The sequence below is a fragment of the Pygoscelis adeliae genome, unplaced genomic scaffold, assembly GCF_000699105.1.
Source record: "Pygoscelis adeliae isolate BGI_AS28 unplaced genomic scaffold, ASM69910v1 Scaffold27, whole genome shotgun sequence".
Lineage (NCBI taxonomy): Eukaryota > Metazoa > Chordata > Aves > Sphenisciformes > Spheniscidae > Pygoscelis > Pygoscelis adeliae.
Window position 1 is genome coordinate 8542444 of NW_008825410.1, and position 26394 is coordinate 8568837.

Consider the following 26394-nt stretch of genomic DNA (forward strand, 5'->3'; position numbering starts at 1 on the left):
TGCCACTGCTGCTGTCCCCAGGTCTCGTGTCTGTCCTATGTAACGTGATAGGTTACGTCAAGATGTTGGCAATAAAGTCCAAGAAGCGCTTTGAATACTGTTCAGGATTAACAGTTGAAATTTCTGCACCAGCCTATACAGAGAATTGGGAGGGGAAAGAAGGAAGAACCAGTGGTTTATTTGATGCTTTGTCACCGAGAGTGTTACTCACTCAATGAATTTCATGTGCAGTCTCAGAACCAGACACTAGAAACACAAATTGTAACGGCCCTCCAGCAGATTCTTACTGATGCCTTTTTAGGCTTCACACGAGTACAGTGATACTCGGTACTCACCACCGTAACTGTAGGACACCCATCTTCCATTTCTGAAACCTCTTCTCTTTACTTTCATTGTACTTCAGTCTCCTATATAATTTCTACTGCATACTTAACCATACTACCCACTGATTCCTCAACAGATTCTAGTCTGTTGAGCAGCAGTGTCTTCATATAGAGAAGACTAAATTATCATACTCAGATCTGGCGTGTCAATACCTGTGTAATGCATATTGCTATCTGAATGCTAAATAACCTGGTTTGGAATATATGGTAACAATCAGCAACATTTTTTCAACATATAGGCATTTAAATCTGGACTCACTGAACAAGCTGAACAGTTGCTATTCCAATGAAGTCACGATTCCATTCATATTTTTATTCGAGGTTTTCAGAGTCTTAGGCCACATTTGTATTTATATTTTTCCCATTTTACAAAAGGGGAAAATTGCATGCATCCAATTAATGAACAAACTTTAGTGTCAGGTGGCTCAGGATGGAGACAGCAAAATAAACAAAATGGTTGTCCGAAAGTAATATTCTGTAATAAGTTCTAATCACAGCCAGCTTTAATAGTCATAGTTGTTATTTACAACGTTTCTATCCCTTATTTAAGCCAGAAGTGTGAGCTTTTGAAGTCTGCTACATTCAAAGTTCATTAATAATTGGGAGATAATGGCTGCATATGGTCTGACTCAACGTTCAGCTTCTCTGAGAGCAGAGAGAGTAATGAGAGCATTGCTTTAGAGAGACAAAAAACACCTTCTGCAGGCCTGTGCAGGGCTTATTGCTGGGCAGTCCACATCATACTCTACTGTAAACTAAAAAGCCCTGAGCCCTTTGCTTAAACCCCCCCACAGCGCCCTGATCCTTTAGATACTTAAACAGAGAAGGGATTTTAGCCTCATGAACAGTTATACTCTTTTAAAAAAGTTTATGAAATTTGAACCTTAAATCACCATAGGAGTGATAATGGTAGATACAAATCGTAATTCTGGAAGGCTGGGCTGCTTCACCATGGTTCTTCGGTGCCTGCTGCTAAGCAGCAATTTCAGTCAAAATAAAGAAATTCATGGCAGTCAAACAGAAGCCTTCACTTAATGGTCTCCAAGTATTTTATATGTACATTTTACGCTTAATTTTGCAAATTGTACTTTTTTTTTTAATTAATCTTGTAAAGTGAGCCACATTATATGCTGAAAGAATTAACTTTCAACAGGCTGTACCAAATAATGAAACCATCACTAGGGCCCTGCATCTGAAATAAGATTCACAACAGCTTTCACAGAGCTGTATACTAATACAGGTATCTGGTGAACAGCTTTGTTTGTAACAATAAGATGCATCTCACAAATTTAGGACGAAGTCCTAAAAAGGCATCTCACTTGAGTTCTTTATGGGTAAGAAAGCTATGTGTACAGCTGAAAAGGGAGTTCCACTCTCAGTATTTAATGTGTAGCAGTTACTCTGTACTTTTGTATTACATAATAAACTAGAAAAAAAACTGAAAAAATTCTGATCTATTTCCCCTTTCCCTAGATTTCTGAACTGTGCTATATCAGTGCACTAAACAACAAAAATGCAGAAGTGTAAACGGAATCAGAGGAAAAAACCAACCCAGATACTTACCCCATGCTTTACCGTTTTTGCAGCATGGGCAGCTTTCTTTTTTGCATCATAATGAGTAAGAATGTCAATAATGGCCATAAAGTATACTTCCTTCCTAGGTGCATCTGCAAATGGCAAACACATGGCAGTAAGAACGACTTTTGAGACATCTTAATCATGAGTCCTCCTTCGAACAAAGGAGACTTTATAAGGCTCAATCAGCAGCTAAGACAGGTTAATGTCAGTCAGAATCACAGATCTGTAAAGACCACAGGCTCAAGCTGTCCTTAAATGAGAGTTTAACTGCATTCATATATAATGCAAACCCCCCTAAACGAATGTAAAGTAAAACACCAGCATACAGAAATAGGAATTATTGCTCACTTAAAGTAATGTGGATTTCATCTTCCTTTGTGGAAAAACTACGAAGTTTTATATGAAAGGTAATGCTTCTGTGTCAACAACAAGATCATATTTTCTTTATGAATAAAACCATGTATTTTTCCATGTAAATGCTTATGAAAAAAAAAAGATAACTTTCCTGTCTTGAACAGCCCCAGGTAATTAGTTATACTTCGTTTTACACACTAACATCAAACCCAGTTTCAGGCTTCTTACACACTCCTTATGATGACTTTCTTAGCTGGAACACAGAAATTGGGTACGAATGCACAAATTTTCAAAAAGCAACCAAAAAAGTGAAATATAACTTGGAATGCTGCTTTTCTCATTCCTTCTAGACTGTTTTTAACAGTGTTATCTTATCTGCCAGGAAGAGAACAATTACAGATACTAGATTTCCTGAAAGGGATGAAAAAAACCATGAATTAACTGAGAACTGCTGTATCTGAACAGCTAAGCCAGTATACGATTTGATTGTGTAGTAGGTGAATTATTTGACTGCATGCCCACACATCACAATATTTAAGAAATATGTTCATAACAATGCTGAGCATTATAGGTGTCTTCTGCTTTCTGCTGCACCGAAGAGCAACTCATTTCCTCTTCTGCAGAGTGAATTTATATTTTGCAGTTTAACTTTGCCTTTATGTGGTTGCGAAGACTTTAGGATTCTGGTGTAAGAATCAAAACACCTTAACATAAAAATATTTATTACTGCTTACTTTCATGGGATTTTATTCCATAAACATCAATAGCTGGATCAAATTCCCCTGGAGCCAAAGGCAGTGAGCTGTTCAGTGTGTTTCCTGGACTGTCTGGAGGGGTTCCAATGGGGTGGGTCCCATCACTTTCACCTTCCTCTTCTCCATCATTCTCTTCACACTCTACTTCTTCCTGTTCAGCTCTTTCAACATCATGAATTCCAACCAGCAAGCTGTAGTCCATGAGTTTTAACTGAGCAAGGAACTAGAAAGTGATAATAAGCAACTTATCAGTATCACTGAAAAATGCAAGCGCCACTTACAAACAGGAGAAGTTACACAAAGATGTCATCAGTCGAGAAAAACAGGCACCTCTAAGAGGGAGCAAAAGGGAGGATTAAGTGATAAAGCTAGCAGAGAGATACTTGAATTTGTTAAGATGTAGTAACAGCACACAGCTCACTTGCAACTCTCCCAAAATCCTCAGGGAAAAATGATTTTTTCCTGTAGCAAAGACCAGTGCTTGTGTGAGCCGATGACTGTCACTCCTGTCTCGTGTTTCAATTAGAGCTATCCTGTCACCACTCAATGTCCAGATCAGCCTCTTGCCATCAGGTGTGCGGCGTGCTAAATCTGCCCCCTCACTCCCTTTTAAGCGTTCTTAAAGACTGATGAAAAAGTCTTGCAGTGGAAAGCAGTGAAGTTTTACACCATGAAGACATGAAATGACGCTATATGCTTTTCACAGTGACAGGCTCACAATTTAAATCACATAAACAAAATATGAATGTGAATGAAAGGGTGGTTTTGAATAAAGATTGAGGATGGGAGTTTCTGTAGAAAATTGAAAGATGAATACACTTTATGTATAGACAAAGTGTTATTTTAGTTGAGGAGAACAGGATAAGGCAGAAAGCTAACAGAGGAGGATGGAAATAAGGAAGGTATAAAAGCAGGAAGATGGGATAAACAGTTCAAGGGGGTGAGGGGTAGGCAGGGCAGAGCTGTGCTGCAGCCTAAAAGCAATACTGCAATTTTTAACTTGTGGAGCCCTTGCTTATGGTATGCAGAGAAAGAGGCTGAAAATACAAATTGTTTCAATTTTTAGAAACTCTAAATGGTTATAAAAAGGAATTTAGACAGACCAGAGAAAAAGGGATTTAAGCCAGACTTTGGAATAGTGATAGTGATGAAAGAGATGAGTACAAAATACTGGGAAATGGGAAACTACAGTTTCTCAAAATCCTGATTCTGAGAAAAGAGAGGAATCGGAGATAACAAAGTGACTGTAAATTCAAGCGCTAGAAGAAATATTGTGAGATTGAGAAGAGGTTTTAAGAACGAAGAAATTGGTTTCTAATCATTTCAATATAATAAAGCAAAAGACTCTTCACAAGACTAGAAGAGATCTAAGTTTGAAGAGATGATGTACAACGATATACAAGAACAACAGATGAGATTGGCCAAAGGTGATGGAGTGGAAGGACTCCAGGCATATCATTAGGTACTTGATAAATACCGGGAGAGACAGGAGAAAAATCTACCAATAATGATATAAAAAAGCACGAAAGAGAACAGACTCTTGGGAAAAAGAGTGACCTGCAGATTAGAAGAGAATGGCTCTTGGGAAAAAAGTGTGCTGCTGACAGCAAAAAGACTTAGAGAAATCAGCACAAGGAAAAGATCATCTGGTTTAAAATGGAAAAAATATCCTTATGTGCTTTTTCTCAGGACATTTTCAATGGAATGAGGAGGCAGGAAAATACACAAGAGGACATCAAAACAGCAGTAATAGGTATTTGTCTGTTTGAACACAGGAAGGGGACATAAGACTCAATTATGAGAGCGTGCTGGTTTTGGCTGGGGTAGAGTTAATTTTCTTCATAGTAGCTTGTATGGGGCTGTGTTTTGGATTTGTGCTGGAAACAGTGTTGATAACACAGGGATGTTTTCGTTACTGCTGAGCAATGCTTACACAGAGTCAAGGCCTTTTCTGCTTCTCACACCACCCCACCAGCGAGTAGGCTGGGGGTGCCCAAGAAGTTGGGAGGGGACACAGCCGGGACAGCTGACCCCAACTGACCAAAGGGATATTCCACACCATATGACGTCACGCTCAGTATATAAAGCTGGGGGAAGAAGAAGGAAGGGGGGACGTTCGGAGTGATGGCGTTTGTCTTCCCAAGTAACCGTTACGCGTGATGGAGCCCTGCTTTCCTGGAGATGGCTGAACACCTGCCTGCCCATGGGAAGGAGTGAATGAATTCCTTGTTTTGCTTTGCTTGCGTGCGTGGCTTTTGCTTTACCTGTTAAACTGTCTTTATCTCAACCCATGAGTTTTCTCACTTTTATTCTCAAATTCTCTCTCCCATCCCAGTGGGGGGGGAGTGAGCGAGCAGCTGCGTGGTGCTTAGTTGCTGGCTGGGGTTAAACCACAACAGAGAAATACAGAAATAAAACTTACTTAATGACAAACAAGAACAGATATAAAGTCACATAGTTTAGAATACTACTCCATAATATGTTTAACTATAAATACTGTGTGATAAGATAATCATAGGCTAAGTGTCAGGCATTTCTTTTCATTGTAGTGAAATGTGAGTGTTTACACATTGGGTACAAAATGTATACTATCAGTTATCTAACAAGGGCAGAAGAACCAATAAAAGAAAAACAAGGTTAAAGAACAGCTTGCCATTGTTAAAATCAGGTGCCAGATCACTTCACACTAGTGGTTTACATGGATATTTAACAATGCTCTGTATAAATTTCAAAACCATAAAAAATAGCCTCTCAAGACATGATCTGGAATCTGCCATTATATTCACAATCCAGTAAATGGTATAGAAGATTGCACACAATCCACTTTCTGGGGTAATAAAGTATCTTCCACATTCCTTGCACATACTTAAGATCTTGTCTGCAACCTACTTACTGAAAAAATGTTAGTCAGCAACAGCAGTACATGTTAAAAAAGCACAAAATTTAAGCCCAAATAAACTTATCTCTAGAGCTGTGACATTGGTAGAGCAGTTTTCCAGCACAATATTTTAAATATAGAATAAACACACATTGATATTTCACAAAATATTTATGTTTTCATAATTATCATCACCATAAATTTCTCATTGTTATTATGACTGGAAATCAGATTTCCTCAAAAGCAAATTATTGGGTAAATTCTAAAGTTACGGTATTTTGTTTTGTGCAACTACTGAGATGTAGATCTGAAGAACTAGACAAGTCAATTCACAGAGCTATTTTGATATAAATAGCTGAAAGTCTTATTAAGTCACAGACACATTTTGCTATCAGGTCTCTTCCAACAAGGAAAACAGATTTTAGGCTCCGAGTATAGGGATTGCAAAATATTGTGTTTAGTGAAAATATTTTCAATTATGGAAACTAAAGTCAAGCTGTGTGAACTAGTTAGCCCAATATTTATTTTATTTGCTGATCTAAATCAGTTATAACAAAATATTACATTAAATTCACATATTAACACTTTTCTATTAAGTATTGACTATATTCCGCCAATTACAAATTTATATGAGAAGACCGCATTAAGATAATGAGTCCAACTGCTGTATACAAATTTCTGAAGCACTCTACTGTTGCGATACTAAGGATGATTTAAAACTGGATTACTAATATGAAAGAGATAGAACATGCATGGCTGTGTGTAGGGGATGCTACGTTCTCTGTTATGGACTACAGTCTGTGTATGTACCTCCACCTGTAAAGCAACTCACAATACTCACCTCTCTCTTGGGGGCATTTGGAAGTACTAGGCTTGTAAAGTGCTTAAGTACTAAGTAGTACCATCATTTTAACATCACATCATCAAGGCAGGGACAATGTATGGCAACCAGCTATGGCAGCAAGCCATTTATCACATCAGCAAAAGCAGTGATCAACTCCTGAAAGTTTAAATTGTGTTTCATTTAAAACAGTCTTATAAACAAGTGTTTTTGTTAATGAATTACAGCTATGATTTCCTGGGCTATCTGCAATTTGCCATACATTTTAATCAGATATAACCAAACAGGCACATTCTTACCTCAACATCCTTTTTGAGTTTCTCAAGGAACATCTTTTTGTTATTCTCATCAATATGAATCTTTTGGCCATCGTTAATAAAATCATTGTCTTTGAACGTCGGCAGCTCTTTGGCCTAAAATAAACCAAAACTCCTATAAGAGTGGGATTGCAAAGAAGACTGCAGAAACTGCTGGCCTGGCATGCCCCCCCTGCCAGCAGCGGCACCTCCGGAGCTCCCCTGTGCCCAAGAGGGCACCGACGAGCCGCTGTTCCGGGGGAAGCAGAGGCACCTCCATCGCATGCAGCTCTCCGTAACCGCACCCACGGAGACGTTTCCTTAGTTTATTCCTCCTGTAAACGGCCTAGAAGGTATATGATTACTGGGTGTGCAGCAAATGCGGCTAAGACAAAATCTCAGACTCAATGCTTGATTTGCATCGAACTTTGATTTGCATCGAGCTTCTTCCAAGATGTCGTTTGTCAAAGTGACCGGCAGTAAGTGAAGTCCAAACACAATCTACACCTCGTTAACAAAGTGCTATTGCATCAGATCTTATAGATGAAGTCATATTGGATTGCATTCTACATAGCACTGTGAATGTTTGTAAGTGCCTAATACCAAATAATTATTTAAAAAGCATCAAGTGAACATGTATTATGTAATGCTGCTTAGAAGTGGTAAATGCCAGAGAAGACCACTGCCTTTTAAACAAGGAATTAAACATTCTGATGTTGGAGCATTAGTTGATTATCTTCATCTTTAACTCTCCCATGAAGTGATTTGCAACAGCATTAAGGAAACCCAGAAACTTTCACATGACCAGCGCAGACGGAGTAACCACTGGTTTCAGTACTAAGACCCCTCAAACAGGCTCTGTTTTCAGAGGGCAGTGACCAGAAGGTGTTTTTTACTTAAAAAAAAACCAGTAAGCCAACAAAACAAACAAAAAAGCAGTTCTTTCAGGGTATTTGGTCAAGCAAACTAGAAGTAATAGTAGCTTCTGCAATCAGAGCCTTCAAAAAATTGGCCCATTAAGAGCAATGAACAGCCTTTCTCCCTGCCCCCCACCTTTAATAAACAGTAGGAAAGAACAGGTTTTCTTTACAAAGAAAACGTTGCAGAACAACCACGTGCTGCAACCCTCAATGACCATGAACTAATGGTACTTTTAATAAAATAATTTCCCCTTAATCTGAAAGTCCTTCTGCTAGGAATAAAAGGCAGCTAACATCAGCCTACTGGAATCTCCTCCGTAAGTTTAATTAGTCAGACATTGCTTATAACCTTACTGGAGACAGTATTTTTCCTCAAGTTTATTTTCTTCCTATGACACAGTAAGGAAAAGAATCTCAGCGGTTCTTTTCTCTGCTCCAAAATGTACATATTGGAAAGCATAGCATTAAAATGTGAGCATCATAAGCAGACCCTGAAATGCCCTTACAGATCTTCACAATGGCCAAAAGTTCTTTTTGCTGTTGGGACTGTGCACAGAAGTGGCCGAAATAGTCAGTTCCCCAACTGTTCAAATTTATTTTTTGGACCTGGAGTTTGTGAATTGCTCAAGATCCCACAATGCTGCTTTTGTTTAGAAAAGTGACCCTTCTCTTCCAATAACTGCTCAAAAACACTTAAGCAAGTAGTAACATTTTAATAGTTACGAATCCATGTTAAATCCATTGCATCCTGACACCAATGAACTCTGGAAAAAAATAAGGTCCTAGTCTGGCTGCTCTGAATTATTACTGTGTTGCACCTAGAACATTCTGATATATTAAAATACCCTCTAATAGAGACCCTCTATTTTAATTTAAAGTACAAGGAAAAAAACCCAAGCAGCTGAGATGGAGCTGTAACTATTCATCCATCCCAGACTCCTTCCACGGAGGAGTCATCCTGCAGTGCTCTGCTGATTTACTTAAAGATGATGTTAGCCACTTCTGGAAGCTCACAATGAATTGTCTACTACAATATGGCAGCACAGCATGCATCGATTGTCTTTCTGGCCTACTCAGTAAGTGGTTTAGGATGAAAATGAGTACGGGAAACATCAGACAAGCATTCCAGACTAACAGCTGTAGAGATTATCATACACAATCGAGCAAACTGTCCCATGGACAAGGGCTAATTCTGCAGAGGCGGGACTGCGGATCCAGGGATGTTGCCAACACCAGAGGATGGAATCCAGTGCGTGGGATGCTTAAGAATGGAAGAAGATTTGGATGAATTAATTTAAGATGAAACAATAATGAAAAGAATGCAGGAAACCAAGCTCCCTTAATTTCTAGCCCAAAGTCACTACAAAAAGAAATCCTCAGATTATCTTTCCACCTAGTATATCCAAGTTACTCATTAAACTAGGCAGAGGTTAAAGTGAAACAAACTCATTAACACTGACAAAACCCCCTATATTAATGCTGTTTAAAGCTGGGGGGTGAGTAAAGAGGAAGGATGTGCTTGTGGTTAAGATGCTGAGATGCAGGTTCATCTCTAGGCTCTGCCACAGACTTCCTGCCCAGCATGGCATCAGCCAGTCAGACTCAGTGGGCGGTGGGAGGGGGAAGCGTGCTTCTCCACTGAAGACAGTCGTATCTTCAGTAAAAATAAACTTAAATTACAAGCAATGTCTTTTTTGGAAGATGCTAGAGCTGTTAAGCCAGTCGTCCAGGTGCCATACTCCATTTTAACCTTGTCTCTAATCTATTTTTAATAAAAGTGAGCTAGCAAAGCTGACACAGCCACATTTCTTGCCTGCCATCACAAGACCCAAGGGGTACTCCCAAGGACGTTCAGGGCAGTGAAACAGCTCTCCCAAAAAGCCAGACTCTTCGCTGCCTCATGTGCAGGCTCCCCCAGTCCTCAATAATCCCTCTGAGGATTTTTATCTGAGGTCATTTTTCTTCACCCAAACGCCCATACCTGTGCAAGTGCAGAACTGCATAAATTAAAAGCCAGCACCGAGGCATGTGAAGAAAAAGGAAGAAGTAAAAGCAGTGGGTCCCTAAGAAACTGAAGCTAAAAAGCTATGTGCGAGTGGTTGCCCTCACCACATTATTTGTATGATGCCTCCCAGCCTATTCTCTTCCCTCTTTCTAGGTGTTATTAGACAAAGCTTTTTTTTTTGTGTGCTAGGCAATATCATTCGCCCTATTTATTTAAAGCTGAATAGCCCTAGGATACTGTTGCAGTCCCAAGTATTACTAATGACAGCCAGCACTAGTAGCGATTCTAGTAGTACTTTAACTGATATTCATGCCTTAAAATTGATTTGTGAATTTAGGAATTAAAACCTATTAAATATGTGACTAGGAGGAGATCTCGTAGTTATTTAAAATTAATAATATATGTGTTCATGTTGAAAAATCCTAATGTGTACATTTTCTTCTTATGCACTGAAATAAATAAATACAAAGAAAACCACATTGTGGCAGTTTAAAATACTATCTGAATGAAAAAATTGAGACTTTGCGTTAATGAAATAATCGATACAGTTAATTTTTAATGAAGTCTCAAATATTTCCAATGAAGCAAAGTCCTTGTTGGAAAAAGATTCTCCTAGAACGTAATTCATTATAATGAACATATTACTATCATTAAAGAACTAAATATTTTAAGAGCTGCACAGGAGATGAACATCTAACTACTTCCACTAAATTAATAATAGATTTTCTTTCTGAACCATCTCCATCGTTTTTAATCCCCTACTGAAAGATGCAAGAAAGGCACAATAGATTTTACAAATACGAAGTATTTATTTATTAAAATAAGCATGTTATTTGCACATTTCAGGTTTGCATTTCAAAGTTTGCCATGGTCACAGAGAATTTTAATGGCAGGAAGATTTCACTGCCTTTGAAAAGGCTGAAAGGCAATAAAGATTTCTTTGACTAAGATGACAGAATGCATAAAGCCTGATTCAAAAACTAAAATTATGGTGAAACAGCCCACTGACATTGTTTCTGGGGAAAAAAAAGAATTCTTGAAAGATAAGAACCAGGTGAAGTTTTATTTCTAGATGAAAATGGAAATAGTTTTTGCAGACTTCTTAACACATCTCAATTCAGCATCCTATCCTAATGTGTTGAAATGAATATTAGCAATTTTTGTTTTCCCCCAAGGGATTTTTGTGCATCATGACCTAAAATAACGATCATGGCTAACATTAATGAGGACATTTTGGAAGAAGCTTGCTAAAACAGCTGTAGCACAGTTAAGTTTCAGAATAAGTCTTGGATTGAAGAAGGAAAAAGACAGACTGTCTTCACAACCTGGCAGCAATTTCCCATCTAACAAAGGCAAAGATTAGGTTGTAGGAGAAATGTTGCATAGCAGTCTTATTGTTTGTTTGGAACTAGCCATGAGTCACGTTATTCACACAGGTAATCATGGCAAAATTGGGCTTACACTTTATAACTTTTGGAAATAGTATAAAACATCTGCCAAGAGTGAAGTTCCACACCCTGGGCTTCTTTTCACAGCGAATGGCTCACATACACCTTTTTTAAAAAAAATTAAGTAAGTTAGATTAACTTTAGACTGACTGGGCTCACCAGCATATATGGAAGGCAGTATTTTTTAAAAAAGGATATAATGCTAAATATAGTCTGCAATCATTTGGCACGGGTGGTTTTGAACTGAATCAAAAGTCTGGAGTCACTAGATCTACAAGATGGAAGAATAACTAGAACTTTCTTTGGAAGGCTGAAGATTGTAGCTTCTTCCCTTCAGCAGTTATGGGTCCAAACTTTTGTTGTACAACGAGGGTCTGCAGCTCCACTTGGCATCACAGGACTGTAAATGGCAATGGAAATAAGAGCTGTAACCCCAAAAATGGGGTTTGAGAGGGAACACTGGAATGGTTTTAGCCAGTATAACAGGCATTTTTGTAGAACAAAAAGAAAAATTGTGCAGGACATTGTAGGTGGATTAGGAAATTGAGCATGTACCAAAATAGTAACTATACGTCTTTTCAATGCCCAGGGAAATGCATCCAGAATTATCCCTAGGTTTAATGTCTTCCTGCTGCAAAATGAACATGCAACATATAAAATGACAAGACAAAGTTCCCCCCCCCTTTTTTTTTTAATTAACAGATGGAAAACAGACTTTTAAACAAAAAAAACCCTCAAACAAACAAAGGCAAACTAGTGTTTTGTTTTGAAAAACAAGTGGGGTTGGTGTCATGTAAAGGCTAAATGCTGAAACAGGAATCTGAACTCTGAATGTCTATTCCTATCTTTGCGATGTATTGCAGTGTGATGTTTTGAGAGTTATAATCTCTCTATATGTAACCTTGAGATTCATTTCACAGAGAAATCTAAGACATGCTTCATATGTCTGTTGTGTGAGATCGGCATATGAAGCAGGTTGAAATCACTGAAAGAAATAAGTAAAAAAAAGCTGTTCTGAAATTAGCAATTTTAAAATAGCTGGAAAAAATAGTTCAGATTTTGGGATGATCTACCTTGAATGAAGTTTTACCTATTGACATCAAAAGAAAAAAACTAATTCAAGACTGAGCAATCTTGTTGCTATACTCCTATACTAAAATCCTTCTTCCTTTAGTTATAATTGTCCTCTCAGAAATCAGTGAATTACTATATGTTGTAATACAGAATGTAAAAAGTAAAGCTAAGAAGTGATTTGTTACACCTAGCAGCATCTTCCAATCTAATTATCAGAGCTATGTATTTTGCATACAATTTAACCAAAATGTAACATAGCTGTCAACTATGGCAATTTTTTTCCAAAAAGGAACTTGAATAGAAAATCCTTTGTTCAAATGTATTTACTGTAATTTTTCTGCATTTATACTTATTTATGACACAACACATACCACAGAGGTGCCAATGCAACCAGTTTTAGATTAATTTAAAAACATGCAATAATCTCTGAAATTGCTCAAGAAAGATGAAATATGGTGGGCTTCAGTTCAGTTAGGTTTTGTTTTTCGTCTTCAAATTTCCTTCCAAGTTGCTCACTCACAAGCAACATGTTTAAGTTCCTTATAAGTACAAGTAGACTCAGCTATAACTGCTGATTTGATGTTGTACTGCAAGCATAGCGTAACTGTGAGCAGACAGACCACCGGGGGAGTTCTGCATTATCCTGGCTTCACATAAGAGGGTAAAATTGTCCAAGAAATGAATAGAAAATGCCCACTATTAAAATAATAAAAATAAAAAGTAAAGAGAACTAAAGCCTAAAAAAAATTAGGCAGCTGTCAGAATTTGACAACTGTTGAAACATACTGTTCTTTTAAAATTCAAGACATCTGTAAGTGCATATTATGATACTTGTTGCCAAGAAAGTAATGCCTTTATTATTAAAAATATCACTTATAGTGCAAATGAGAGGAATCGTGTGTTAAGGTGAAATCTAAGGGATGGAGCTTGTCTCCACACTGATTATCACAAAATATTGAAATGATAGTTTCAGAGCTTCTCATCAATATGTTAGGATATTAAACAGTTAAAGACAGTCAAGCAGGATAAACTGAAAACAGGACAGAAAAGTAACATTCTCAAAGTCATTCCAGCCAGCTTTTCTTCCTAAAAACTGATTAAAAAAAAAAGTTTGAATACTAATACCTATTTCACACTACAAAACTAAAGTAGGAAAACACTTTTTTCCCCTGATTTCTTATTTTATAGTCCATTAAATCTTTTTGCATAATTGCTTCTTCTTTATTAACTGAGTAAATAACAAAAGACTAGTTCAATAGGAAAAAGATGCAAGAACATCATAATTTTAGCCAAATTTGCCATTTCGAAGTAATTTATCTAAAATTTGCAGTGTGCATTAGAATGTGAAAGACTTGCTCTTCTGTTTTCTGGCTTCTGCAGCTTTAAAAGAAGCTAACATATTATGCTCGATATTCTGAAAACCATTTGATTACTTGAATATTGGCATTTGAAATTAAATACAAATTACTTAAAAGCCCATTTAAAAACTACAACATTGCCAGACATTTTAGCTGTACATTTTAGCACCAAAAGCTTCCTGCCTTTTATTACTTTTCTGTTTTTCAGATGTGAATAGCAGTGGATACCTTTATAATAAGTAATTAAATAATGCTGCCATTAATTGAAATTCTATTATTGTTAATGTCATTTCAGGGCAATATTAATAAATGGATGATTTAACTTGCCTCTGGCTAAAAATTAGCTAATAAGTTACTACACCAGCTAAGTATTTGAGATTGTCTGGTTTTGTTTAATCATTCAGAGCAATTTCTTCTAACACAGGAGATGCCAAAATCTCTTCAGAGCATTTGCTAAAATGCCCTTTTTTTTTTCCCCTTTTCAAGCTAAAATTTTCCAGGCATTTTAACATCTTTAAGATTGGCTTGAGATTCCCACGGAAGACAACAAACAAAAAGTTTGAAATAGTGACATCTACTTACGAGAAAATGGAAGTGAAAAAACATGCTACAGGGCTCTCACTTATAAGACGTACTTATGTCAACACAGTCTTCAAGGTCCTGAAATTAGTGCCACCCGTGCAGAGATACATCTCATGATAGCAGGTCTTCAGCATTGCTCAGAGTTTCAAAGACAAACTTTCCTTGTCTACTCGTATAAATACAGAACCCCCTTTTTATTTAAGCTTAAAAACTGTGCGTTACAAACACTTGAGTAGTTTAGATGAGTAAACCACCGCAGTTCTAGTGCCTAGTGCAGGGGACTCAGATTGCGGTGACGGTGAATGTTCTGAACATCTACAATACAGACACACAGTAGTGTATTCTTCTGACCCTTTCAAATCAAACAGCAGACTCCAAAACTTAGACAAAAAAACATGTAATAAGCAAAATATTATTTTTCCCTTGCTTGAATCCCTAAGAGTCTTTCTTGAAGTGTTTGTAAAATGTTGTTCCCTCTATGAACTTAGAAGTCTACCCAATTAATTCCTTTTCTTAGAAATGTTTGTTCTGAGTACTAGCTTGTGGCTTCCCTGCTGCACTGCATTGGCGTTTGAGGGGAATGATGAGTAACAGAAGGCTGTTCTAACAGCCTCAGACTGCCTGCTTGCAACATCAACAAGCTTAGTGTAGTTCTGTCTCCAAGAAATCAAATTCCTTTGAAAAGAAAATAATGTGTGAGATTTAAAATAGCAGAAGGAGAATTTGGGGGAGCAGGTTTTTTAATATTTCTTTCATAGAAGTACTCAGAATAAAAGGGGAGGTTCTACATGTATTGAAGTTGATAGGAATTTTTGTTATTGGCCTTACGGAAGTTACGATTTCACATAAAATTTAGAGAATAATTGTTGTATACAATTATACAAAACTACACAAGTTTGTTTCAACTTAGCTATAATCAAGTTCAATAGTAATCTTGCCATGAACTTACGGAACAAAATTAAGGCACTGTTTCTTTGAGGTTCTCACTCAACATATTAACTGCAGTATGTGTGTACTATTATTAATCTATTTATTATTATGAGACATATCCCTAAAATTGCTCAAAACCACTGCACTAAAGATCTGTATAGTATCAGCTCCTGTATAGCTGAATATATGTAATATTGTTAAATTTTACATTATCATTCCAAGCATTAACGTTGCAACCTGAAAGTAGTCCCATCCAAATAATTTGCCCGCCTCATTTCTATCAGGTTATTTTAGTACTACCAGCAGAGGTTTTCAATGACACTAAGTATCGTTTGTAAGACACTGAAGGGTTAATCCCTCTGCTTTAAAAACACTAGAGTTGTGCTACTAAACAAGAACAAAAATAGATCACAAGAAAAGAACGGAGACCATTCAAGACATGATCTTGAGGGCCCGGTACAGCAAAAGAGAGCTAATGCTGACTATTGTAACTGCAGCTAGCATTTGGGACGTGGTAGCTGCCTAATGCTAGAAGAAGAATTGTTAAGTGTTCAGCCATACCTTAGGACGAAGCAGAAAAACTTTGCACAGAGTTTTTCATGCAGTGAGAACTGTAGGACTGACAGGTACTGCATGTCCCTTACTCCTTAGTGCAGTTGTGTGATCTGTAGAAGACTCAGAGAGGCAGGTATGGTACAACTAACGCTTAGGAGAAAAACAAATGATCTGAATAGAATTTGGGGACAACATAAAATGAAGTCTTTTAAGTGAATTACTGAATAATCTTAGGCTAATTCAGAAGGAATGTGCTTGGAAAAATTAAGAACACAAGGGTCATGTGTTCCTAGACTTCACCCAAATTTGGAAATCTAAGAAGTCTTAGATGATGGAGACTATGTTCCACCTTCAATTATCTGTAGAATGTCTAGACAAACCTCTCCTAAAGCGCCATCAGGCTATTTCATTGAAACCTCAGAGAAATGTTGATTTTGAGAACATTAATTTTCCAAATGAACTGAAGTTGGAGATGGAGAAAAACAAAGTGATCAATTTCCTTTTAGAGCAAAGTTTCAGCCCAAAATTTGAGGGAGATTGTCTCTCATTATAGCTACATGTACATCTAAGTCTGTCAGTTGTTTGCTCGTTTGTATGAGCTTTACATACCCAAAGGTTCTCACAATTCAAGGTTTGGTTCATCTTTGCATTCACTTTAGAAGTGGTGCCACGTCACATCATTCCATTAACTGACATGGAGTATCCATAAATCTCAATATTAAAGAGCAAGAGAAAGAAGATGAAGAAGCAGGAGGGAAGAGAAGAAAGTCCTGATGTTTTCCTACCACAGGGCAGGCCCTGAAGAAACTAAGAAGAGAAGAGAAAAAAAGGAAAAGGAGGAGGTAGAGGATTGGCTCACTTACCTCTGAAATCTCAACACCATTGCAAACCAATATTCAAAGGTCTGCAGAAAATATATGAGGAAAGATAAAGGAGGGAATAAGGTAGAACTCAAGAGGGGAGAATATGACAGGAAACAGAGAAAAGGGGCAGAACAGCACTGGTTATGTTTGTCCTGAGACTAGCTAGCAGGTTAGGTAACTGAAAAAGAAACAGAAATGCACCATACCTTTTCTTTGTCACTGGCTTCTCGAGCCACAGTAGAACCCTGAAACAGAAAAAATGGATCTAAAAATGTGCATATGTCAGAAACTAATTTGAAAATGTTACGATAACAGGTCAAAAAGCGGATGAACTGCATCCTTCTGAACTTGAGAGCTGTTTTAAAGAAAGGTGATACAGTAGGTAGAATGCCCAGGGCCGCTGAACTGCTGCAATCACTTGAAGAAGATGTATCATGAGAGAAGAAAGATGGATTAAATCCTCAAATGCTCTACACCTATTGTCCTCCTGACTGCTGGAGCTTCTTCCTCATGTCTCATCCTCATTTTGAGACTATCACCCTGGAAGTTCAGTTTGCTTGGCAGACTTCTCATCTTTCTGTGCCAATTTAGCTGTATGGTTATGGAATAGCCTATTCTATATAACTGTTCGGACATATGTAATACACATTTGAAAAGGATGTCACACAATATAAACACATAAAAATATTTAAAAGATCACAAAGTACAAACAAGAACAAAGCACCTCACAGCAACATGAAGTCAAAAGAAGAGATGAGACCAACTGTGGATTCACAAGATTTACAGTGCTTGCCAAAGACATTTTGGATATTTAAATTTTTTTAAATTTATTTTTTAGCTTAAAACTAGTAGGCAATATGGTGCTTTCTGAATAAGGTGGAGGTGACAAAAAAATGGCTGTATATATTTCCTTGCAAATTTCTTGGAGCAGGACCACACCTTTAAGTACCCAGCATTTGTTTATCACATAATAGCACTGCAAGAAATAATAACTACAAACATGATAACTGGACATTGAAAGACGGGTAAATCAGCTCTATCGTTTGTTGGAAGGTGTGCATTGTGTAAAGAAGTGCTGGAATGGAGTCATACTAGTTTAAAGAACGTGAGGATCCCCAACCACATCTTTTTATACCATGTTTTATTCTGTTCGCAGAGAGAAACTTAGAAAACTTAGAAAGGATGGAGAGAAAAGATAAATGGGACAGTACGTCTTAGTTATTATGTATGGCCCAGGAAGCAGGGATTTCATTGCATTATATTGTTAACTGATAATAAAGCCTGGTAAAATTCTGACATTTTAGTTTACTGATGATACATCTTTTATGTTGTATTCTGTGCTCCAGCAGACTATTGGGCCTGAAAAAAGATGAGCTGAAAACCAAACTGGGGGAAAAAAAGGTGGATTTACAATAGTAAAAATTAGGGAGATTGCCAAATTTGACATTGAAGTCATTTTACTAAAATGCCTCAGTGGCCAGGAAAATACCTTTGAAATCCTATGCTGATTTGTGGTCTCTTTTTCTTAGTATCTACACAGGTGCTTACACACTTAGTATCTACACACTTGTGCTACAAGTGAGTTCTAAGCTGGTGTCAAAAATATTCATGTACGAAAAAGGACTCTGAATCTACAACCGCAGATGCTGTAGCAGTGAAAATAAAAAAAAAAGTGATTTATAATATATGCAGTGTCACTATAAACCTGCTCAGTGAAGGAGTTTGTTTTGAAGAATAATATGATATTGATGTTAAATTTAAATTGCAAGAGAAGTTTATCTTTAAAGCAATTCTGTCCAGCTGGACAAACTGAATAGAGCAAAGAAGCATTCACAGAGGTAAATAATAGCAAGAGCTGTTGACACCAATGCTAAGAACGTACTGTATATCATTTATGTTTCTTTCTGTTGTGCTTTCATCCCTTTTTAAATGCATCTGGACATTACAATGCTCTAAAACACATACAGTTCTCAAATTTAAAAAATATCTGTCTCGGGTAAGCTCTGCTGCTAGTAATACTAAATACCAAAAAGCCAATTGTTGACAATCTGGAAATCAGTTCTAATAAATCATGTTCAGTCAACTACCTAACCAATTGCTAGATAGATACTTGACAGTAGGAAAGGATGGTGCAGTATGTAGCATTACAAATCTCTTAATATAGAATGCTAAATAAACATCTTAAAACAAGTTTGCAGATGCACTTAGTGGTTCAACACATAGAAATTAAATGTATTAAAAAGAAGTAGGTTTCTAAGGGGAGACTTTATGGAGGAAATTAAAATACATTCCCTTAGGTAGAAAGACTAAGACTGTTTTGGGCATTCGTTGTAAGCACTGTATATTAACTATTGGCAAAATTACAATGAGCAGATAAACTGTCTGAAACAAAACTAATACACACCTTATGATAAAAGCAACAGAAATTTTGTTTTTTAAGAACTTTCTCTTTTTTACTTGAATTATTTTTAAAATATAGAATGAAATATGAAGCTTTTGTAGTAGTGATGTACATTGTTAGTAGCATTTTACTGGTATAAATGATGATGATATTTAGTTATTTTATAAAAGACCTCTGCAGAATCAGCTGTGGCTTTCCATAATGTTGATAAAAACCTATAGGAAACAGAATTATTATTGTACTTGTATGAAAGGTTTTACCTTTAGCCATTAGTTACATTTAACAAACACACCCGGTTAAATAGCTCCATTTAAAAATGCACAATATAAATAAATTTGTACAATTTCTATAATACCATCCTTTAGTTTTGCTAAACCTGGATGCAGAAGTAAACCAGTTAATGCTAGCTCTTACATAACACAATTTTAAATTAATTAAAATTCTGAGCAATATTCAAGCATCAGCATAATCTAACATTTATAGTAAAGATTTTCAGCTACTTTGCCAGTTATTTCATCAGCAATTATTTCTCACCTTTAAATCATATTTTCTATAAACAGATAAACGATGGCTGAACACATTTCTTGTAACAATCATATATACTTCAACTCCATCAACAGTAAGCCGGTACATGCCCAAAAACTGGGGAAGAAGTGTATTCCCATGACACTCCACAATAAACTGTAGGAGCAAAAGAAAAAAAAAGAGAAATGAGGATGGATACATATTATATAAATACATCTTTATACATTTTTAAAGATAAAACACCCAGAAACAACACATTTATTTGCTGAATATATATTTGTGTGGAGACAAACCTTCAAAAAAATCATGCCAAAACAAACCCTTCATCAGGAGGTTATCCTGCTTTTAGGCCAGTGTTTAAGAATTAAAATCTTGAACTGCTTAACTTATAACTCTTGACTTCTATAGACAATCTCATAGAAAAAGCAGGCTCCATTTGACACACCTTTCCACTTTTATGGTCCAAAAAGCACACCTAATGCAGATAACATATTTGGTACTGTTGTCAAAAAACAGAAATATTTTTTCAAAGATCACACTGCTGTATTTTGTACTCTGTTGTCCCAGATTATATTTAATTTGTATGTTTCTCCACTCTCAATACTTGTTTGTTATGATGAACATTTATGGTGCTGTCACCAGCAAGGGGTATTATTTATTATGACCAACTTTCTGCTAGTTCCCACGTGATGGTTGCATTTCAGGGTCAATAGAGTTGAGCAGTGAAGTGCAAGATCCCTGTATTATTTTATTTACGAATCATTATATTTCCTTAAGGTCACCATATTCCATTACAAATGGGCTATTAACCTTGAAAAGATTTGCCACCTGCACCTGAAAGCCGTCTTTTTTTTTTTAATCACTTGCCTTACAACTAATAGTTCGAATTTCTATTGGAAAGACTACTGGAGGAAGCAGAAAAAGTACAGACTACATTGATGACGAGAACTATTGAAGAATGAATATTTATTCCGAGAATAAAAATGCCCATATTGTATTAATCCTAAAACCAACTCAAACACATCCACTCATATTTTGTGGAACCAAGGAAAAGTTAAGCCACAATGATGAAAACCACAAAAGGACTCACCAGCTTTCCTCTTTCTGTTATTACCAAGTCTGGAGAAAATTTAAAAATTCAAGCCCCAAATAGGAAACATGAAAAGTAACCAACAGCCAGCTTTTAAAGCAGATCAACTTTGAAATATTCGTTGAATACTGAAGCTGCTGTTTCTTTTGTGCCAGAGCGACCTGGTTATTAGAAACACATTATTCTAAAATACAGGAGACTTTAGAACAAGTTATCTGAATAAGCCATTTGAATTGTTTAACAAAGGTAGTTAGCATTTGGTAACAAATAATATAACAAAGCTCTTGGAACCCTGGAGATTTTGCAATTTTGGGCTCCTCTGCTAATTTTAAGGAATTTCTCTCACTAACTTTATACTGGAATCTGCACATATCACATACAGACTTTCCTTTTTTAAATGGCAAAATAAAAATAGAAAGATTTAAGAGTCCTGAAAACAATCCTGTCCAGCAAGAAACAAAGGGAATGAACAACAAAGATGGAACTTGTTGACTGTGAATTGAACATAATTTTGACTAACAACTCTGACACATGAGCTCTGTTGAATCTTGCTGGCACAGTTTGGGCTGTAACACTCCTTTCTGTCTGCCCTTGTAGCTGTACTGGAGGTTACAAGCCCCGAAGCAGAGAACACGTAGTCATGACACAGTTGTGCCACTTCACGGTGAAGCATTTTTAAGCTCAAACTGCCTATGAACGGGCAAAACATCTCAAGCCGCTGCAGAGGGTCAGTGAATGCAAATCAGAACCTTAGGGAGGAAATATGATTGTATGCCCCAAAATACAAAGAAGTTTGACAGTAAAAGGCCACACAAGCAATGTCAGTCCTGAGCAGCGCACAAAGATTGATCAGTTTGCACCTGAGAAGACTTCTGTGTTTAACAGATGCAGAAGTTTTAAGTTGGGAGTTCTTGGTTTGGAGTATTTTCAATCATAGGGCTGTTACCAACCTCACAAAGCAGTTATAACGTGTTACAGGATACGTAGCTCATTTTGACCACCAGTAGTTTCTCTTAGAGATCCGATTATAAAGTGAAATTAGAACTATTAATGCTGAGGTTACAGAAAACTTGTTTAAAATACTAATCCCTGTTAGTCAAACTACATTGATTATTTTGTTATAAACATCAAGTACTTGGCATACATCCTAAAGGCAAATACTTTTCTAATGCTTTATAGAAGGTGGGAAGGGTTGTTCTTATAAAAACATTTATTGAGTGATTCCTTCTCTAAGATGATTAGGTTCTGCAAGGATGACAAAAATGAATCTAGCTTCCAAGAAGAGTTTAGTGCCACAGAATTTCAGACCACTCAACTCTTTAATGGATCCAGCCACTCCTAATCTTATGGCTCTTAACTACAGAATTTGAATTAAAATAAATACTATTATTCCAATTTTCCATATGGGGATCTGAGACGCAGAAACTTCATCTGAAATCATACAGAGAGTTTGTGCCACGTGAAGGCATGGCAGCTAGGCATCTCGAGTACCAGACTAATAACTCCCTGCCCTTCCTCTCAGCTGCTAGGGTCACAGTCTTGACACTTAAACCATCTCTTCAACCCTAGCTATTGCTAACTCTCCGATTTTAACCCTTCTGGTCCTGAGTGTCCCCATCTGTAAAACAGCAATGTCATTAACACAGAACATGTGCAACATACCCACTGTAATAACATAAAATAAATCTTTTGTTTAGCAGTATACAACCCCCTCCCAAACTGTTCTGTATTACGTAACAAGGAAAAAAAGGCAATTAATGAGAGTTGCTTAAGTCCTATTTGTAAGTTAGGGTTAGCCATTTGCTAATGCTGTTGTTTCATTTTAATATTTTGTAAACAAGCCTTCTGAAAGGGCAGCGTTACTAGCATGCAGCACAGGACATGGAGAGCTCTGCTAGCACTGCTCTTCACTTGATAAAAAGGGACTTGGCCGTGTTCTTGCAGACTTCTAAGAGACCTTCTCAAAGCACACCATGTACCGCAACAGTTGTTCCCTACTCACTGCTGACTGTGGACACTCATGCCATTGCAATTTAAAGAAAAGCCCCTAAAATGATTTCAGTGTTTCCCATGACAGCATTTCTTATCCTGACGGGGAGACAAAGGAAAGAGGGAGGAATGCCACTTGCTATCAGCATCTACAAGGTTGGTCTAGAACTTCCTACCTTTGAAACTATCAATCCCCCATATCTGCATCACAGAGGAGGCAAAACGTGTCATCTGTTTGGGTGGGAGTCCAGCAGGACTTGCACTGGTGACTGTGGTTGGCAGATTTTCAATTTGTCCATCTTGATATAAATGAAGTAGCAATTTAGTCACCTCAAGGTGCTTTTTAGGAATGATTTCCTGAAGTTTCCCACTCACAGCTGGAATAAAAGTGAGCCTAGAAAATAAGCCGGTACATGCTTAACAGGACTGCTAAATTTCAGTGAAAGAAAAGACCTTCACTCCTTTATGTTAACTCTTTCTAAAAAGAACATTAAAACAATTCTATCAAGCAGCCTTGCTAAATAAAACTATAATACTTAGCTAATACATTTACAAGTCCTTATATGCAGTAACAAAATCCATCTTTTTAAAAAAGAGTGTTGTAATAAACACCCCATCATTTTTTGTTAATTCAGACAATTTTCATTTTCCTGCACAGCATGAGGACAATATTACCATTAACAAAATAAAGTATCATCAGCATGTTGACACATTTTGTCAGCTGTGCAGCACAAGTTTCAAATACGTAATTTTCTGAGCTCTCTTGAACCCCATGCTTAAAGCTGAAAATTAGTAAGAAATTCTTTATGACCCTATAATCTCATTAACTTTTGCATAAATACAGCTTCAGGATTCCTTAATAAGAACAGAACTTTTCCTCTCATTTTACATGAAAAATAAGATTCTTAGCTTCTTGCTTCCATGTGGTAATCCTAGTAAGATATCAGGATGACTAAAAGATAACATAGTGCATATAATTTATTAGCAAAGAAGTTATGCCATTTTTGGATCTTTTTGGCAAAACATGGGGTAAAATTCCCATTTCTGCTATTTCTCCTCCTCCCCTGGAGATAATCTGTGGAATGATTTGACATCAGCGAAGACTAAATCCTGAATTATATCTATCTCAGTTCTATGTGAAAACTCAGCATTCCTATTTCTCACAGGTAGCCCTATTTTGCAAACATTAATTCAAAAATACACAACATGCTCATCCTCTGTTACCCCTTTATATATTATTTTCACAATTTTCTACATCATGATTAAGGCAATCATGCTTGAATTATCAAACGCTTATGTGACAAGTCTATACGTTCATTAGGATACTTTAAAGAAATTGAACGGCAAGCAATAGAATTATTTAAAAACATTTTGGACACTGTGAAGGACAAGACATTGATACTCCTTTTTTGGGCTCAACTTCCTCTTTCAAATCCTCTTGCCTGCAATCAGAAATATCCTCCACCAATGCGTTGTGTGCACGTGCATTGACATGTGGAATCACTCCCCAAAAAGGAGGTTAAGAAGCTGTCCAGAGTTATATCATGTTTCAGAATATTCCAATTTTCTTGAACCCTAATAATTTCATGGAAAATTATCCATTGGGTACTTATGTGAAACATCAAAAAGATTAATTAGCTGGACTACAGCACACAACAGAAAGTTACAGATTTTCAAGGCATATAAAGCTGTTTTCTTCTAGTAAGTCATGTAAGAAAGTAATTTAATTTAAAGAAGTATTCAATAAATATACAGGTTTTCAGATACAAGCCCTGTGATTTACAGCCTTACATTTCATGTTGTTTTAGACTTGGGCCAGTGTTAATTTTACCTCAAAGTGCAACTTAATCTAAATGTTATCACCATGTGTGATTATCTAGGCTGCAGATCTGCTACCAGGAACATTATACTTGGTACTGCTACAATCAAATAAGTCACTGGGCGTGCTGATTTCTTCTGAAAGTGCTGTGCACAGCATCAGTAGCTTATATATATAAAATACAATAATACATAGAAAACATCTGCTGGTGAAACCCAGGCCTCAACAGAGCCAGTGCAGCCAAGTCTATTCTGCCATTTTGTGTAGTTAGGTATTTACCTATGAAATTTCACATCTTTCAGTAAAGATTTTCAATGAGTTTTTCGGTAACAGTTCCAGCCCATGGTTGTATGGCCCTTTTCCATATTGCCCTTTTGCAATTCTATCTAGTGCCCATGCTAATGAGTTTCCCGTTTTCAGGGTCACCCCTCATATAGGAAACGGTGGGCCCATGGGTGCAGGTGAAATGTAGACTGTTCGGATGAGAACACATATATTCTCATCTCTACTTTTTCTGCTTCTCCTGGTTTTTCATATCAAAGCTGCTTTATAGGTTGGTTATCTTAGCACAGGGCAGAGGCCACGTTCTTTGCAGCCTCTTAATTCGCACATGGAACCAGCTGAAGGGCTTTTCTCAACTGCGTTTCTTCGCAAACGTCCCATCAATCTTCACCTCTTACTACATTAGGACATACAGAGAGTCAGGGTCACCGTTACATGGTATGCATCCTTCTTCATGCGCATTTGTGTTTAAATAACAGTACATTATATTGCCTTGCTTTGCCTTTTTACCTACCCTTTCCCTTCTTTTCGTGACACATACAGATGCAACTCATGAAGAAATGGGGGGAGCTGGGAGGAAGCAAGCCACTGATAACCTGTGCAAGTAACAACGTGGAGGGAGGATGACACAAACTTAAATGTAAGCTGGTAGGTTGCTAAAGCACAGCTGATGTCAGCCCATCTCAGTGCAAATTCCTAGACACCTAGTCCCCACTTTCTTTTCTGGGGTATTCTCCAGCCTATGTTGTCACCAATTCTGTGACAAAATTACTTTTAGCCTACAGTAACGTTTTTCTATCTATTTATGATTTTAGTGTTTTCTCCTACCTTCCACTCCATAACCTTGTGCTATTCCTTGATTCCTGTGCAGCCCTGAACCCCGCTCTTGGTGCAATTTCCCCTTTTTTCAACTTATTGCTTATACTTTTTCCCCTTTCATTTGCCTTCCTGTTTCTTTTATATTTTTTTCCTCTCCAGAAGCTAAGGTAATTTTCCCCCCCCTGCTTTTGTTTTCTCCTTTATGCTGTCGTCTCCCCTTTTTAGCTCATTCTATTCTTTCCTTTCTTCCCATTCACTTCCCTATCACTCCTCTCTTTGCTGCCTCCAGTAAATGGGCAGTCCCTCTCCTTTACCACTATTCGCTATTTCTGCTGGTTGCTAGGGAGACAAGCAGGCAGTGCAATAGTTGTCAGTTCTGCATACAATTACGTGTGTAGGAAAGGGAACGTGCAGTCAACAGGGACAGCCACCTATAGAAAACCTAAAGGGTACCTACACTCATGAGTAGTTTTATACTGGAAGGCTTGTATGCTAACAACTCCCTCTTGTTCACCTGCTTTGAGATGGCTTCTCAATTTCTTTTCTTTACTGAAGTCACCTGAGTGTTAGCACTGAGGAATAATAAATCCCTTTTGAAGTCCATTTTAATGAAGAAGGGGGGGGGGGGGGGGGGGGGGGGAAGGGGGGT

The 26394-nt window shown here is 37.2% G+C and overlaps 1 protein-coding gene across 2 annotated transcripts in view; it reads right to left on the reverse strand.

The window, feature by feature from the left end:
- Positions 1-2: 2 nt before the first annotated feature.
- PIP4K2A (phosphatidylinositol-5-phosphate 4-kinase, type II, alpha) overlaps positions 3-26394 on the reverse strand; it is a 50819-nt gene continuing 24427 nt past the window's right edge. Inside the window, exons 4-9 of one of the 2 annotated variants that reach the window (XM_009330564.1) lie at positions 19756-19902; positions 17027-17065; positions 7089-7202; positions 3050-3293; positions 1947-2050; positions 3-133 (exon numbers count right to left, since the gene is read on the reverse strand). In XM_009330564.1, the coding sequence (XP_009328839.1) occupies positions 53-133; positions 1947-2050; positions 3050-3293; positions 7089-7202; positions 17027-17065; positions 19756-19902 (729 nt within the window). In that variant the 3' untranslated portion in view covers positions 3-52. The remainder of the gene's footprint in view (positions 134-1946; positions 2051-3049; positions 3294-7088; positions 7203-17026; positions 17066-19755; positions 19903-26394) is intronic. The other variant, XM_009330565.1, reaches the window with a different exon arrangement.